At 38.9% G+C, this 14,171-nt stretch overlaps 1 protein-coding gene across 1 annotated transcript in view; it reads left to right on the forward strand.

The window, feature by feature from the left end:
* The window catches only part of wdfy3 (WD repeat and FYVE domain containing 3), a 93,714-nt gene that overhangs the window by 41,134 nt on the left and 38,409 nt on the right, over window positions 1–14,171 (forward strand). The window contains exons 14-19 of the mRNA XM_088008630.1: window positions 615–698; window positions 1,877–2,066; window positions 2,148–2,362; window positions 4,885–4,997; window positions 7,443–7,680; window positions 12,252–12,352. Coding sequence (XP_087864756.1) covers window positions 615–698; window positions 1,877–2,066; window positions 2,148–2,362; window positions 4,885–4,997; window positions 7,443–7,680; window positions 12,252–12,352 — 941 coding nt within the window. The remainder of the gene's footprint in view (window positions 1–614; window positions 699–1,876; window positions 2,067–2,147; window positions 2,363–4,884; window positions 4,998–7,442; window positions 7,681–12,251; window positions 12,353–14,171) is intronic.

Consider the following 14,171-nt stretch of genomic DNA (forward strand, 5'->3'; position numbering starts at 1 on the left):
GTTTATTTATCTTGAATATTTGAAATTACTTCCAGTTAAATGTTCACTAAAATTTAAGATTTATTGATCTTTGTGCTCTTGCATTGTTTTGCCATTACCATTATATTAAATGGCTTCATAACATTGTTGTTTATAAAACAAAAAATGTATCATTTGAACTTTGCAGAGGTAGATATTTAGTTTCACAGTTAAGTTCACGTCAGCGTGAAGCCGGTCCAGTTTTTCTGTTCTGCTCAGTCGTGCTGCTCTTCTGTTTGCTCACCGACCAGAAGCTCATTTGCTGCTGCGATAAGTTAGCAAACTTATCAAGAAACCCCAAGCAGAGCTGAAGCTTTTAAGAAGTCTAGTTTCTGTCCTTTCATCTTCCTTTCTGTCATTTCTACACTCACCTGAAACTCAGTGTTCAGATCTGAGTCCACATTCTCCAAACTGGAGCTTTTCTCAACTAACAGCTTCTTTCCTTCTTTTCTCTCTTTCTCCTTTCTTCCTCTAACATTGGTGCTGACTGGCTCCTCATCCTCGATCTGGGCTGCCTGCACGGCTGCACATAAATGTGTGTGTGAACCTGTGCTCCTCTCCGTGTGTGTGTGTGCGTGTCACCTGTGGTCATGCAGTCGTGCAGAGCAGGTGCCTCCATGCCTGACTCATGAAACCTCGCTGCCCTCACCGTGGGGTACGCCCGCACTCGCCAGAAAGAGGTAGCTACAGCTTTCTGCCTTCTTCCTCACCCCTTCCTCTTCCTCTCCATTTCCTGTCTGTTGTTGCTAAGAGCAATTTCAGCTGTGCTGCCGGTTTTAAGCCTTTTCTCCAGTAGTAGGACAGAAATAAAAAAACAAAATGTCTTTTTTATTTATTCTGCATTATACAGTGGAAAAACACAAAATCTTACCAAGTGATTTTGATTTAATTTCTAGTTAAAATACCTTAATAGACTTGAAATGAGACCAAACTAAATTAAAGTAACTTTTCAGCAAGATATAGTCCAAAGGGGTGTCCAAAGTGCGGCTTCCTGCGAGCCGCACTTTGGCCACCCCTGTCCTATATCTGTCCATTTGCCCCCCTCTGGAAGATTTTGTTCGTCCCCTGCACTTTTTCATCTTGACAAAACTTCTTCTGTTTTAGGTAAGTTAGAATTACCAAAATTATGTTTATTCAAAACATAGACATTTTGTTTAAAAAATAAACAGTAAGGTTGGGTGTTTTATTGTGGTAGCGGATAATAACTGACACATGGTAAAAGCTTCCTGCCTCACACTCTCTGCTGGCTCTTGTCTCCTCAGGCAGGAATTTGCTGCTCTGTAATTTTGTTTTCTTTTTTTTCCTATCTGTTTGACGTCACAGCCCTGCAGATATCCTCCTCTCCACCCCGTTACTCTGGATGAGTTGGTGTGAAAACTCCTGACTCATGTTATACACAGTTTAATCATTACAAACAGAATTGTAGGCTTTTTTAAAATTGTGCTTGGGGTAACTGTTATTCTGAAACTTGATGCCTAAATGAAGGATGGATAAATACAAATAAATTACAATGCCTTGATGAATTAGTGCAACTTTTGTTACAACCACCATTTTTATTGTATTTTGTTGGGATTTTAGGTGGATAGCCAAGCCTTGGTAGGATGAGATAATAGACACTGAGCCTAAAAACAAAAAGGGAGAAAGGTGGGGAAATGTTTAAAATGAGAGCAGATAATTAACCAATCAGTTCAATTGAAGCTTTTATAAAAGACCCAGTGTCCTGTTTCATAGCAGATAAAAAAAATAGAAAAAAAGAAGAAAATTAAATAGTAATTATGATATTACTAATAAAAATGTGGAATTAGAGGTGAAGGTTTCCTTTAAATCTTCTAATATCTCGTTTTGTTTCTGCCCCCAGGCACGGTTACTACGGCACGTCGGGTTCTTCCGCCCCAGTCAAAGCCCTGACGGACCTCAAACTCCACCTGGTGAACCCGTCACACCCTGCCTCCTTCTCATCCTCGTCCGACATGGTGGTCATCCACCCTGGGGCCGTTCTGGCCATGTTGGACCTGCTGCCCTCCGTCTCCTCCGAGAGCCAACCCGAGGTGAGAAAACTGACCGTACGCACCTGGAGGTGACGGCGTTTCCTTCAGCTCCCGACGTCTGACCTCGACCTTCTCCTCCAGCATGCCCTCGACCTCCAGCTCGCCGTTGCCAACATCCTGCAGCTCCTGGTGAACAGCGAGCGGAACCAGCAGGTGTTGTGTGAGGCTTGCCTCCACCAGCGGCTGCTGCAGCGCTGCAGCCAGGCGCTCGGCGATGAAGACCATCCGCTGCACCCTCCGCTGCAGCGGATGTTTGAGAGGCTGGCCTCGCAGGCGCTGCAGCCCGTCGCACTCAGGTACCGCCACCGACAACCGCTGAGTGAAACATTCTGAATCCTGATTTATGGAGTCAAGGTTGGAGGCTTCAGAAACGAGTACTTTACGTTGTAAAAACGTCATAAAGCCACTATGTATGAAACAAGCAATGAACTCACATTTAAAATGTCATCTTAAAAATAATTTGGCAAATACACATCAAATGTATTAAAGGGGCAGTATCCGCCTTCAAAGATGAACCTCCTCCCCTCCTTCAGACTAGCCAGCAGCAATTAGCAAACACCTGGTAGAACTGTGAAGGGTAACACTTTATTTGAAGGGGTGTGCATAAGACTGACATGACACTGTCATAAACATGATATAACATCTGTCATAAACAAGAAGTCTTTATGAATGTCTATGACTGTTGTCATGAAGTGTCATTCTGTAAATAATGACACTTTTAATGCAAAGTTGCTCTAAAAGTTTCATTGAAAGTCCATTTAAAATGGCAACTTTGCATTAAATTATCATAATTTACAAAATCATGCAACGTTGGCATTTTTAATAGACTTTTAATGCAACTTTTAGAGCAACTTAGCATTAAAAGTGTCATTATTTACAGAATGACACATCATGACAACTGTTATAAACATTCATAAAGACTTCTTTGTTTATGACAGTGTCATGTCAGTGTTATGCACACCCCTTCAAACAAAGTGTTACCCTGTGCAGCAGCTGAGCTCATTATAGGAGCTACTTCTCAGTGCGACGCTGGTAAAAACGCTGTTGAAGGACAACTAACAGTAACTTAGTAACTGCTATCAAATGTTGCCATGTGGCTGTAAAACACGTAATACTGCCCCTTTAATTAATGTTCATTGATTATGTTTAGAAAGAAACTCTGGAAGTTTGTTTCAGATTTGTGAAGCTGAATGCTGCTTCTCCATGTTTGGTTCTGGTTCTTGGGATGCAGAGTGGAACCAGAACTAGTAGACCTGAGAGGTCTGGAAGGTTGCTATGACAACAGCAGTGATTTATAAACTACCAGCAGTATTTTAAAGTCTATTCTCTGAGCTACAGTGGAAGGACGTTAGAACTGGGTGATGTGCTCCATCTTCCTGGTTTTAGTCAGAACCCCAGCAGCAGCGTTCTGGATCTGATTGATTTTTTTACTCAGACCTCTGAAGACGCTGTTGCAGTAATCAATGCGACTAAAGATAAATGCATAGATGAGTTTCTCTAGATCTCGTTGAGACATAAGTCCTCTAATCTCTGAGACGTTCTTCAGGTGATAGAAGGCCAACTTTGTAGCTGTCTTAATGTGGCTCTGAAGGTTCAGGTCCATCACTACATCCAGATTTCAGGCCTGATCTCTTGTTTCTAGCTGTAATAACTGAAGTTTTGCTCTGACTCTTTTCACAGAGATAAAGAAACACAATACTGGATCTAATTGAATTTACTATTCTTCATGAATAAATTCATTGCTGTATTTTTATGAAAATATTGTGAGAAGTGGAATCAGAAGGCATGACAGGTTGTGTCTGTGCTGCCAGATTTGATGATGATGATGAGGCTTAGATATGACTCTCATTTCCTGCTTGACTGGTTAAATAAAACGGGCGGTCATGGCTCAGGGATGATGGGAAGTTATTTCATGAGCACGAGGTCGGTTGTTTTTATATGTAAATATGGCCTGTCTGCTCGGTCTCCAGCTTTAATTATGCTGAGTGGGAATAAACGTATCTGCTACCCCGTTTTCTCTCACTGTCTCTGTGTTTCTTACTTTAACTTGTTTCTGTTGCCAGTTTGTCTCTCTGTCTGATGTCGTCTGGTTGAGTTTGTGTCACGAACTTGACGCTTTGACAGATGACAGCTGGATGCCAGCAGGAAAACTGCCGTTACACAAAGATGTTGCTGTAGTTGGAAGATTATCTTCTGATTTGACTCTCATGCTTCAGGGCCTAATTGTAATAAATAGGAAATGCTTGTTGTTGTGATTAAAACCACAAAACCCGGCTGCAGTCGACTTGCTTAGATGTTAAGTGTGTTGCGTTTGCTGTACTGGTGCAGAATTATCAAATATGTTTGTAATTCAGTCCATTTATTGATTGTGTTGACTGTGAAGTCTATCCTGCTCAGTTTTTCTGGGTTTCAGCCATTAAGGCTTAGATTTCTGTATCAGAAGTGAAAAAAGGGGATTGCTGCAATCTTCATGATAATATGTAACGCCTGCCTTTGATCAACTCTAAAAGGATAATTTCCTGAAAGAATATATATATATTTTTTCTTTTTCTTTTTTTTTTTTACTCAACGGCAGTTCTTGACCAGGTGTCTAACTGCCGTTGAGTTCTTGACACTCGACAGCAGTTGAGTGCGTCTGTATATACCTTTTATATACAGACCTCTGCATTGTATCTAATATATAATAGACTTCACTTAAATGAATAAATGCAGTAACAATAAAATAACATGTCAAAAAAGGAAAGAATTAGTAGATTTCTTGTATTTCTCGTTTTCTGGTTATTGTTTGTTCTGATGTTCTGGTAAATTTCTCCGGCAGGGAATTTTTACGTCTGGGAAACCCTCTGAACTGCGGCGCCTGGGACAAGAAGCTCCTGAAGCAGTACCGGGTCCACAAGCCCAGCTCCCTCGGCTACGACGCAGACATGAGAAGTACATTTCTTTTTCTTCTTCTCTGATATTCCTAATCAAATTGATTCTGCAAACGACAGGAGAGCAGAAAGTTAATCAAACTTTAGAGTCAAACACTGAAGGCGTTTTAAAAAATGCTTATTTTCTGAGCTGATAGTTGACTTTGCATTAAATTGCATTAAATTACTTTGCATTAAATTGTAATTAATGACACTTAATTCAACTTCACATTTAAAGTGTCAACAAATTTGCATTAAACAGACACTTTTAATGCGTAGCTCAGTAAAAGTGTCATTATTTACCGGATGACACTTTATGACAGAACCAAATCCTCCTGCTAGAAACCTCCTGGTAGAAAACCTCCTGGTAGAAAACCTCCTGGTAGAAAACCTCCTGGTAGAAAACCTTCTGGTAGAAAACCTTCAGGTAGAAAACCTTCAGGTAGAAAACCTCCTGGTAGAAAACCTCCTGGTAGAAAACCTTCAGGTAGAAAACCTCCTGGTAGAAAACCTCCTGGTAGAAAACCTTCAGGTAGAAAACCTCCAGGTAGAAAACCTTCAGGTAGAAAACCTTCAGGTAGAAAACCTTCAGGTAGAAAACCTCCTGGTAGAAAACCTTCATGTAGAAAACCTTCTGGTAGAAAACCTTCATGTAGAAAACCTTCATGTAGAAAACCTTCAGGTAGAAAACCTCCTGGTAGAAAACCTTCAGGTAGAAAACCTTCAGGTAGAAAACCTTCATGTAGAAAACCTCCTAGTAGAAAACCTCCTGGTAGAAAACCTTCTGGTAGAAAACCTTCAGGTAGAAAACCTCCTGGTAGAAAACCTTCAGGTAGAAAACCTCCTGGTAGAAAACCTCCTGGTAGAAAACCTTCAGGTAGAAAACCTCCTGGTAGAAAACCTTCAGGTAGAAAACCTCCTGGTAGAAAACCTCCTGGTAGAAAACCTTCATGTAGAAAACCTTCATGTAGAAAACCTTCATGTAGAAAACCTCCTGGTAGAAAACCTTCAGGTAGAAAACCTCCTGGTCAAAAACCTTCTGGTCGAAAACCTTCTGGTAGAAAACCTTCATGTAGAAAACCTCCTGGTAGAAAACCTTCAGGTAGAAAACCTCCTGGTAGAAAACCTCCTGGTAGAAAACCTTCAGGTAGAAAACCTTCATGTAGAAAACCTCCTGGTAGAAAACCTTCAGGTAGAAAACCTTCAGGTAGAAAACCTTCAGGTAGAAAACCTTCTGGTCGAAAACCTTCTGGTCGAAAACCTTCTGGTAGAAAACCTTCATGTAGAAAACCTCCTGGTAGAAAACCTTCAGGTAGAAAACCTCCTGGTAGCAAACCTCCTGGTAGCAAACCTCCTGGTAGAAAACCTTCATGTAGAAAACCTCCTGGTAGAACTCCTTCTTGCGCTGCTCATTAAGCCAGTGAATAATCTCTCCGTTTAAATAAAGAGCTGCGTGAATCTGATGCGACGGCTTTGGGTTGTTTCCTGCCAACAGCTGGTTGTTTTGTAATTTTCTGGGCTCCTCAGCAGGTCCTAATTGCTTATTGTGTCTCCTCCCAGCTGATAATGGATATTAAGTCCCTACTAATTACTGCTGCATGCAAACAGCCTCTGGTTGAGCACGTCCTGCCGTCTGGTTTATTAGCTCCTATAAGTCTTCTCTAGTTTTATTCGTCTTTGTCACAACTGCTGATACTTAATAAATAATGGATTTTGTTGCCAGGATAAGGTGAAATATTAAACCTTTGTGCAGGAGCTTGTTCTGGCCCCTTTGGGACAGTAAACATCCATGGATGATTTAGGGCTGCTTGCTTACAGCTCCCTGTGGAGCCATTCAGAGCTGACATTGACATGCTCCTGCCTGATTTAGTCACAGGTGGACAGCTTTTAAGTAGTTATGTTCACACCTAGCGTTAGAATCTGTCCTCTGTTGTTGGACTTTGAAAAATAAGCAGAGTTCAGTGTTGTCTGGATGTTTTATGTCTTGAAATCTCCACTGCTTTCAGCTGTATGTCTTCACCCAACCTCTTGATTAAAGTTTATGAATGAGCAACATATGATTATCCCGTAATGACTGACGTCTCCATTAACAACTTTTCCTCCAATATTTAAAATTTTAAACTCATAGCTCTAATATGATGTCACACTTTGTAACTGACAGTTTTCAAAGAGGCAGAGACTCAACTTCAATTTCAAAAGATCTTTTAAGTCATATTTGATGTATAGCATTTTTTTGAGGTAACATTGGTACTTGATTCTGCAGTGAAATGGCACATGATACTGCCCCTCTAACGGTTTTCAATGTCAGAAAGATCGTCCAAACGTTAACATGTTTTAGAGCCACTGTTCCGATGTTAGGCGATGTTGAAGTGTAATCCCCATAGTCTCCTAACCGTCTTGTTGGATCATCACCTCGTCTCTGCTGGTTGTTTCGCCTGAATCGGACGTTTTCTTTGTGGCGTTCCAGACAGCATGACCATGTCCATGGAGGGCTTCGGCCCCGACAGCGTCTTCACCACGCCGGCCGAGGACAACGGCCAGTACCGCATCAGCCGCAGCCTGGTGCGCTCCGCCGAGGACAGCACCGTGCCCCTCACCCGAGTCAAGTGCCTGGTCTCCATGACGACGCCCCACGACATCCGGCTGCACGGGTCGGCCGTCACGCCGGCGTTCGTGGAGTTCGACACGTCGCTGGAGGGATTTGGGTGAGTCTGCATGATCTTTGCCTAGTTCTCTTCTTTCTTAATGAAGTAATAATAGTAATAAATCAGGTCTTTTGGGGGAAAGCAGCAAAACTTTCATGTTATTGTCGCCTTATTTTTTCTAAAGTTTAAGTTTTTTACAAGTTTTAATATTTTGTGTTTTAGACCAACACAAATTGGTGCTTAACTTTAAAAATTTTGCCTTTTTGAAAGAGTAGCGAGTAGAAAAAAGTCCTCAGAAGTAGAGCTGAATCGATTAATCATGATTAAGAGATTATTGAAATATTCGTTATTGAGACTAGCAATTAAAACAAAACTGAACTATACATATATATATTTATACAGTTTGCATTTAAGTTAAAAACACCTCTGTCTGTCTAAATATATCTTAGGTAAACTATGCAAGTGGTATCATTTTCGCTTCAGCTTGTTCAAATTTATTAAGTGACAAAATGTGAAAATAATTATTAATTATTGCTAAAAAAATGTTATTTCCTCGTGACTTTGTAGAATAAATACCAGTATTGTCTATAACTAGGCCTGCCACAATAACACTTATATACTAGACGATAAATTGTCCCAGGGGTTATCGCGATAAATGGTAATATTGTTGTTTTGAGACCATTTTCATATAATGGTTATGGCATAATAATGCACTTTAATTTCTAATGAATATAAATAAACAAATCAACAGAAACAACAAATAAATTCATTATGTAGTCTCTAAACAAAATTGTCTTTGAATAAAACTAAAACATTGTATGACTGTATTTTCTCCAGTTTTAGAGTAAATTATAAAGACATAAAACAGAAAGTAGATTTATTTTTGTCTATACAACATAAACAGCACAAATAAAATTTAGCGATGTAATTTTAACATATCACCAAAGTAGGTTTCATTCTCTGTTAATTAGATTCCAGTTGGAAATATCTGCGCTTCTCCTCAGAACCCATGATGTGTTTTTTTTAAGGTGCACCAGATGGTGTCCGTTCTTGTGAATCTCTTTACGGATCAGTTTTCCTCACCGGTGACACGCGCCTCGGGGCGCCGCGTTTTTTCTGCCCTCAGTGAAACACGTCAGTGTTTTTTCCCTTCCTCTTCGCAGCACCTGCAGCCGTCTCAGCAGGGGGCTGCTGTCCGCCTGCAGTCGTGGCGCTCCGCATACAAACAGGCTCATTTTCCGCCTTTTATGTCGTGCCGGCTACCTTTTGCTGCTCCGCGCTGCTGACAGACGCACCTTCATTCCCCCACAAACTCCCCACGGCGATTGTTAGCAGAAAACATGTTCTTTGGAAAATGACCTTGGCAATTTGCTTCCACATTTGTGCAGACATGGCTGACAAATCCACTCGCATCGAATCCATAAAGGCGTGGCAGAGATTTGAGAACCATTTTTTGATTTCATATAAATCTGATTGTATAACTTTATTGAATCAATTTACAATTTAAATCAGTCAACTTACTTTTTAAAATCAATTAACCTTTGATTTAATTTTTGATTTAAAAGGTTAATTCAGTATTTTTTATTGAAATTAGGCAAAAGTCAGTACATTTTTACTGAAATTAGGGCATTTAAAAACACTTTTTGTAAGTGTTTAGAAAAGCGTTTTTACTATATTCAATCAATTTGCATTACCTTTAGCTCTAATTTTAATATATTTTTAAAAACATTTTTATTGTGCTAATTTCATTGTGTTTACCTAAATTAGGTAAATTTCTGTGAAGTTTTACTGAATTTAGGGCATTTAAAAACAGTTTTTTGATTTTAAATCAGTTTTTTGATTTTAGTTATTCAAATTATTTTAATCAATTACATTTTAGCCCTAATTTCTACTATTTTTTAAAATGTACTGATTTAGTAACATTTTTAAGTTATGTAGAATTCTGTACTTTTCTGCTTAAATTAGGGCATTTTAAAAAAATAAATTTTTTGACTTTATGATCTGCTTTTTTACTTTATTCAGCCAATTTACTGAAACATTAATTATTAACCATAATTTCAGTAAATTTCCACTAATTTTTCAAATGTGTCATTGAATTTCTGCTCATAATATGTAAAATTATTATGATTTAGCAACAACCTGCCATTGAGACGAGACATGGAAATTATCCACCTGACTATAAAATTAAAATAATAAAATAAATAACTAAATAAAAATAAAAATTAAATTGTTTTATGAGAATGCCCATCCACTTTATAAACAAAAATAAAATGCCTTAATTTCAGTAGAAATAGATAATTTCAGGCTGCAGCTCTGATTGGACTGAAAAACAAAATGGAGTTGGTGAAGCCAACACAAGCTGCTGCAGAAGCTCATTCATATAAAAATCACTTTACATTCCTGGAACCGTTTGTAAAGTTTGGCTGAACAACATGAAACAGACTTGATGAAAACGCCGTATCATGTTCACACCGTTAATTAGCTTCTTTTTGTGTGTGTGTGTCAGTGCTCATGCAGATAATCCAGATCAAACAGCTGCTTTGATTTCCGGAAACCCTGCAGCGATCGCACACCGCCGCAATCCGCCTTTCCTAACTTTCTTTCCTTTTTTACTCGTGGAAACAAAATGGAAATAGAACATGGAGTTTCTTCTGAAAACGCGGCGGCGAGGCGGTGGCCCACTTTCAGTGAAAACTCAGGAGGAAACCCACTCACAGCCCCTCCTCCCCCTCCCATCTGTCAACATGAAATATTGATGCTGCTGCCGCTGTTAGGAATCACACACACACACACACACATGCACACACACGACTACACACACACACACACACACACACACACGCACACACATGACTACACACACACACACACACACACACACACACACGACTACACACGCATCCAGCCAGGCGAGGAAGATGCTACTGCTGTGGAGGGAGGAAGACTTTCTTTTTGAAGATTTTTATTTATTTACGTCTTCTTTTTCTTTTTTGCATAATGTCGGTGAGGAAGTCTGCTGAAACGCTCGTTAGCTTGACATGCTAACAGGCGCCACACACGACCTTGGAAAAAGTCCTGAAAAAAAGTCATAACAAGGAATTGTTAAAACTAAAAATTGGCAGCGGTGTGGATGTGGTCAGGTAGCCAGCCGTGACCTTTGACCCTGCTATCCAGGAGGAAAAACGAGAGAAAGAGAAACATTAATGGGCTCAGAGAGGGTCTCATTAGAAATACAATGGAACCAGTAGAGAATCTAAACTGGGACTTTCTTTCTTTCTTTCTTTCTTTCTTTCTTTCTTTCTTTCTTTCTTTCTTTCTTTCTTTCTTTCTTTCTTTCTTTCTTTCTTTCTTTCTTTCTTTCTTTCTTTCTTTCTCTCTCTCTTTTTCTTTCTTTCTTTCTTTCTCTCTCTCTCTCTCTCTCTCTCTCTCTTTCTTTCTTTCTTTATTTCTTCCTTATTTACTTACTTACTTACTTACTTACTTACTTACTTAGTTGACATATTTAGTAATTTTGATGAAAACGGCAGGTTTCCAGTTTAAAGTTTAAGTAAAAATAATTTCCAGAATTTTGCTGAATTGACAAGTTTTCATGAAACGAGACACAACGGCTTATTTTCTTCGTTTGCATGTCTGCTCTGATTTATTTCTGATTTGCATAAAATGCTTCCCAGATGTTTGGCTCTCCTCCTCACTGAGCATCTGTAAGGCTTTGATGTTTAAATGTTTAAAGTTCCAACTTTGATTTATTCCTCCTTTTTGCACACATGTGGTCTGTTGTCACGCTGTGTTTTTTTTCTGTAGTTATGCAGAAAACAAATGTATCTGAGATGTTTTACTGTCAGCAGCTGCCATCATGGCTGCTTGTTTTGTTTCTGGGCAAATTAAGTTGTTTCAAACCAATTTAAGAAAATATAAATCGCTCATGAAGTGTGTTCAGTTCTGGAGAAAATTCTGGAGAAAATGTTACATTCACCAAGACACAGTGAGTCAGGAAAAACACAAGTTTCAGACAGATGATGCGTTTCTTCAGACAGTGGGGAAAAAAGAAAAATACTTTTTATAAAAGTTACACACTGCTGCTTTAAACACTTTTTTTAATAATTTTTTTTTTAGATTTGTATGTTCAGTTCATATTTTCTTGGACCAGTCAGGTGAGTAAAGTGAGAGAGACATTTCCAAACATAAAATGTTGTTACAATTTTGCTTCCCTCACCTTTCTGTAATAAAAACAGTAGTAAATTACGTTATAATATTGACTTTATTTGTATTGTCTTTATCTCCAAAGTTTGAAAACATACCTTGAATATCCTTAAAAAGTGTTTGAATTTTACTGTGGGGAAAGTTTACGAACCCTTATGAACCTTCACCTGCACAGTAAACAAATTCATCAGAGTAAATACTTTTCTGATGTTTAAATTTCTATATGATACTTCAAAGCTTTTCTGTTTGAAAGCACATAAATTATGCTCTTGTTTTTAAGTTTTTACGCAGTTTTTCTTGCAGCAGCAGCTGTAAGCACGTTGTAAATCTCCTCTGCAGCTCCTCTGTGTTTAAGCTGACAGCATGTGTTTAGCATGTGCTACAGCTGCGTCCTGAGGCAGACGGCTCATCAATCTGCTTTCCCTCTGCAGGTGTCTGTTTCTGCCCAGCCTGGCGCCCCACAACGCCCCCACCAGCACCGCCACCGCGTCCGGGGTCAACGACGGAGCCGTGCTCAGCGGCATGGGGACGGGTAAGATGTCTGCTTTGTACTCGCTCGTCTTTGTAAAAATTGCTCTCAATGCTAAGAATGAAATTCAGTCATCTGGGGCTGGACAGCAAATCAATAACAGTACATATCATGATACACACATGATCAATAGATAATAAAAACAAGATTAATTCTATCAAACTCTGTTAGAACTTGTCTTCGGTCTTTTGTTGTTAAGCTGCCATTCAAATAATACATAAAGCAGAAGTTGTCCTATCAAAACAGGAAGTCAATCATAGACAAAACACATAAAGCAAAGTAAGGGTGATACATGTTAGAAAGGGACACAAACAAATACAGACCTTAATTTGTGGTTATTTGCAATATATCTGATAAAATATTCAATATTAAATGTGTAAAATATTCAATGAACTCTGATTCAGAAACGCACAGCATTCTGGGAGATGTAGGCAGAGGAAAGCCACCTAGCTTAGCGCTCCTCAGTGAGCGCTCAGTTAGGAAGGTGAAATCACTCACTCACTCACTCTTTGGTTGCCTAGTAACAACCTGCTAGGCAGGTTTGTTTCTGGTTAAATGAAGTTGTTTCAATCCCATTTAAGAAAATATAATGTATAAAATATATACATATACATAACTTCCGTTGCCTAGCAACGACCTGCTGAGTAACTGGCGCAGCAGCAGTTTCAGGTTTCACCACTTTCCTTCATAACGGCTTAAAAACAAGAAATAACGATGTGAAGTGAAAATGTGGATAAGAGGAAAGGTCATGATACCAGTTTGGCAGTATTTCAGATATTTTTAATAAAAAAACAAATCAATAATCTTCGATATCGGCTGATATAAAACTTTTATATCTTGATAGGTTTGATATCGTCCTGTTTCCTGATTCAGGTGTGTTGGAGCAGAGATGGATCCAAAAGTATCAGGACTGGAGTTGCAGACAAACCAATGGACATCGTTCTAGGCGATAAAACGATTATTGATTTGATTGATTAATTGAATTTTTCGTTTTTGAAGATTAGATTTTTGTGAAACCAGGATTTATTTTCTACCATTGCGTTCTCTTCCATAGATCAGAGTGATGTTATATACTGTAGCAAACAGTGACTCAGCATTTTCTGCGTCCATCTTTTCCACCAGGCCTCAGATTCTAATTTCTTACATTGATGCATCAGCAAGTTGCAAAAAAGAAAATGTGGGTTTTCAGGTTTTTGATTTTTTTTTTTTTAGTTTTAATGTGAAATAATGTTAATTCCTCAAGTTTAAAAAGATGATTGTGCCTTTAGGCAGCAGATTTAATTAGTTTTCAGTGCAGTTTCTCCTAATAATAAATCTCTGAGGTGGGTAATATACCATATAAAACAGAAAAGGAATAGTTGTTGCTCATTTTGATGAATATAATCTGTGACGTTATGGATGGATTTCTATTAGATGTCCTTGTTTAATATTTATGAAGCACAGAGAGACTCTTCGTCCTCTCTTACATTACGTTTTCCCTCTCCACTAGTTTCTAATATATCTCCTCTTTCCACCCAGCGTCCAGCTCTATTTATAGGCTTTGCTCTTTTCCTTCCTCGTGTTTCTCTGTCGCTCAAATTTTTCTCTCTTCATATCCCTTTCATTTTTTATCCCGATGTCCAGTCTCTCTTTTTTATTCCCTCCTTTTAGCTTCCCCAAATCCATCTCTTCTCTGTCAGCATCAGACCTCTTCCCAGACGTGTGGATGATGTCATCTAGAAATGGATTCAGAAATAAATCCTGCTCCTCTTAACATCCATGTTTTACCAACTTACAAAATTTATATGCATAAAATAAATGTACTTTCTTCAAGCAAGCAAGT

Source organism: Poecilia mexicana, unplaced genomic scaffold, assembly GCF_051168715.1.
Source record: "Poecilia mexicana isolate PSO_F unplaced genomic scaffold, ASM5116871v1 scaffold_9, whole genome shotgun sequence".
Classification (NCBI taxonomy): Eukaryota; Metazoa; Chordata; class Actinopteri; order Cyprinodontiformes; family Poeciliidae; genus Poecilia; species Poecilia mexicana.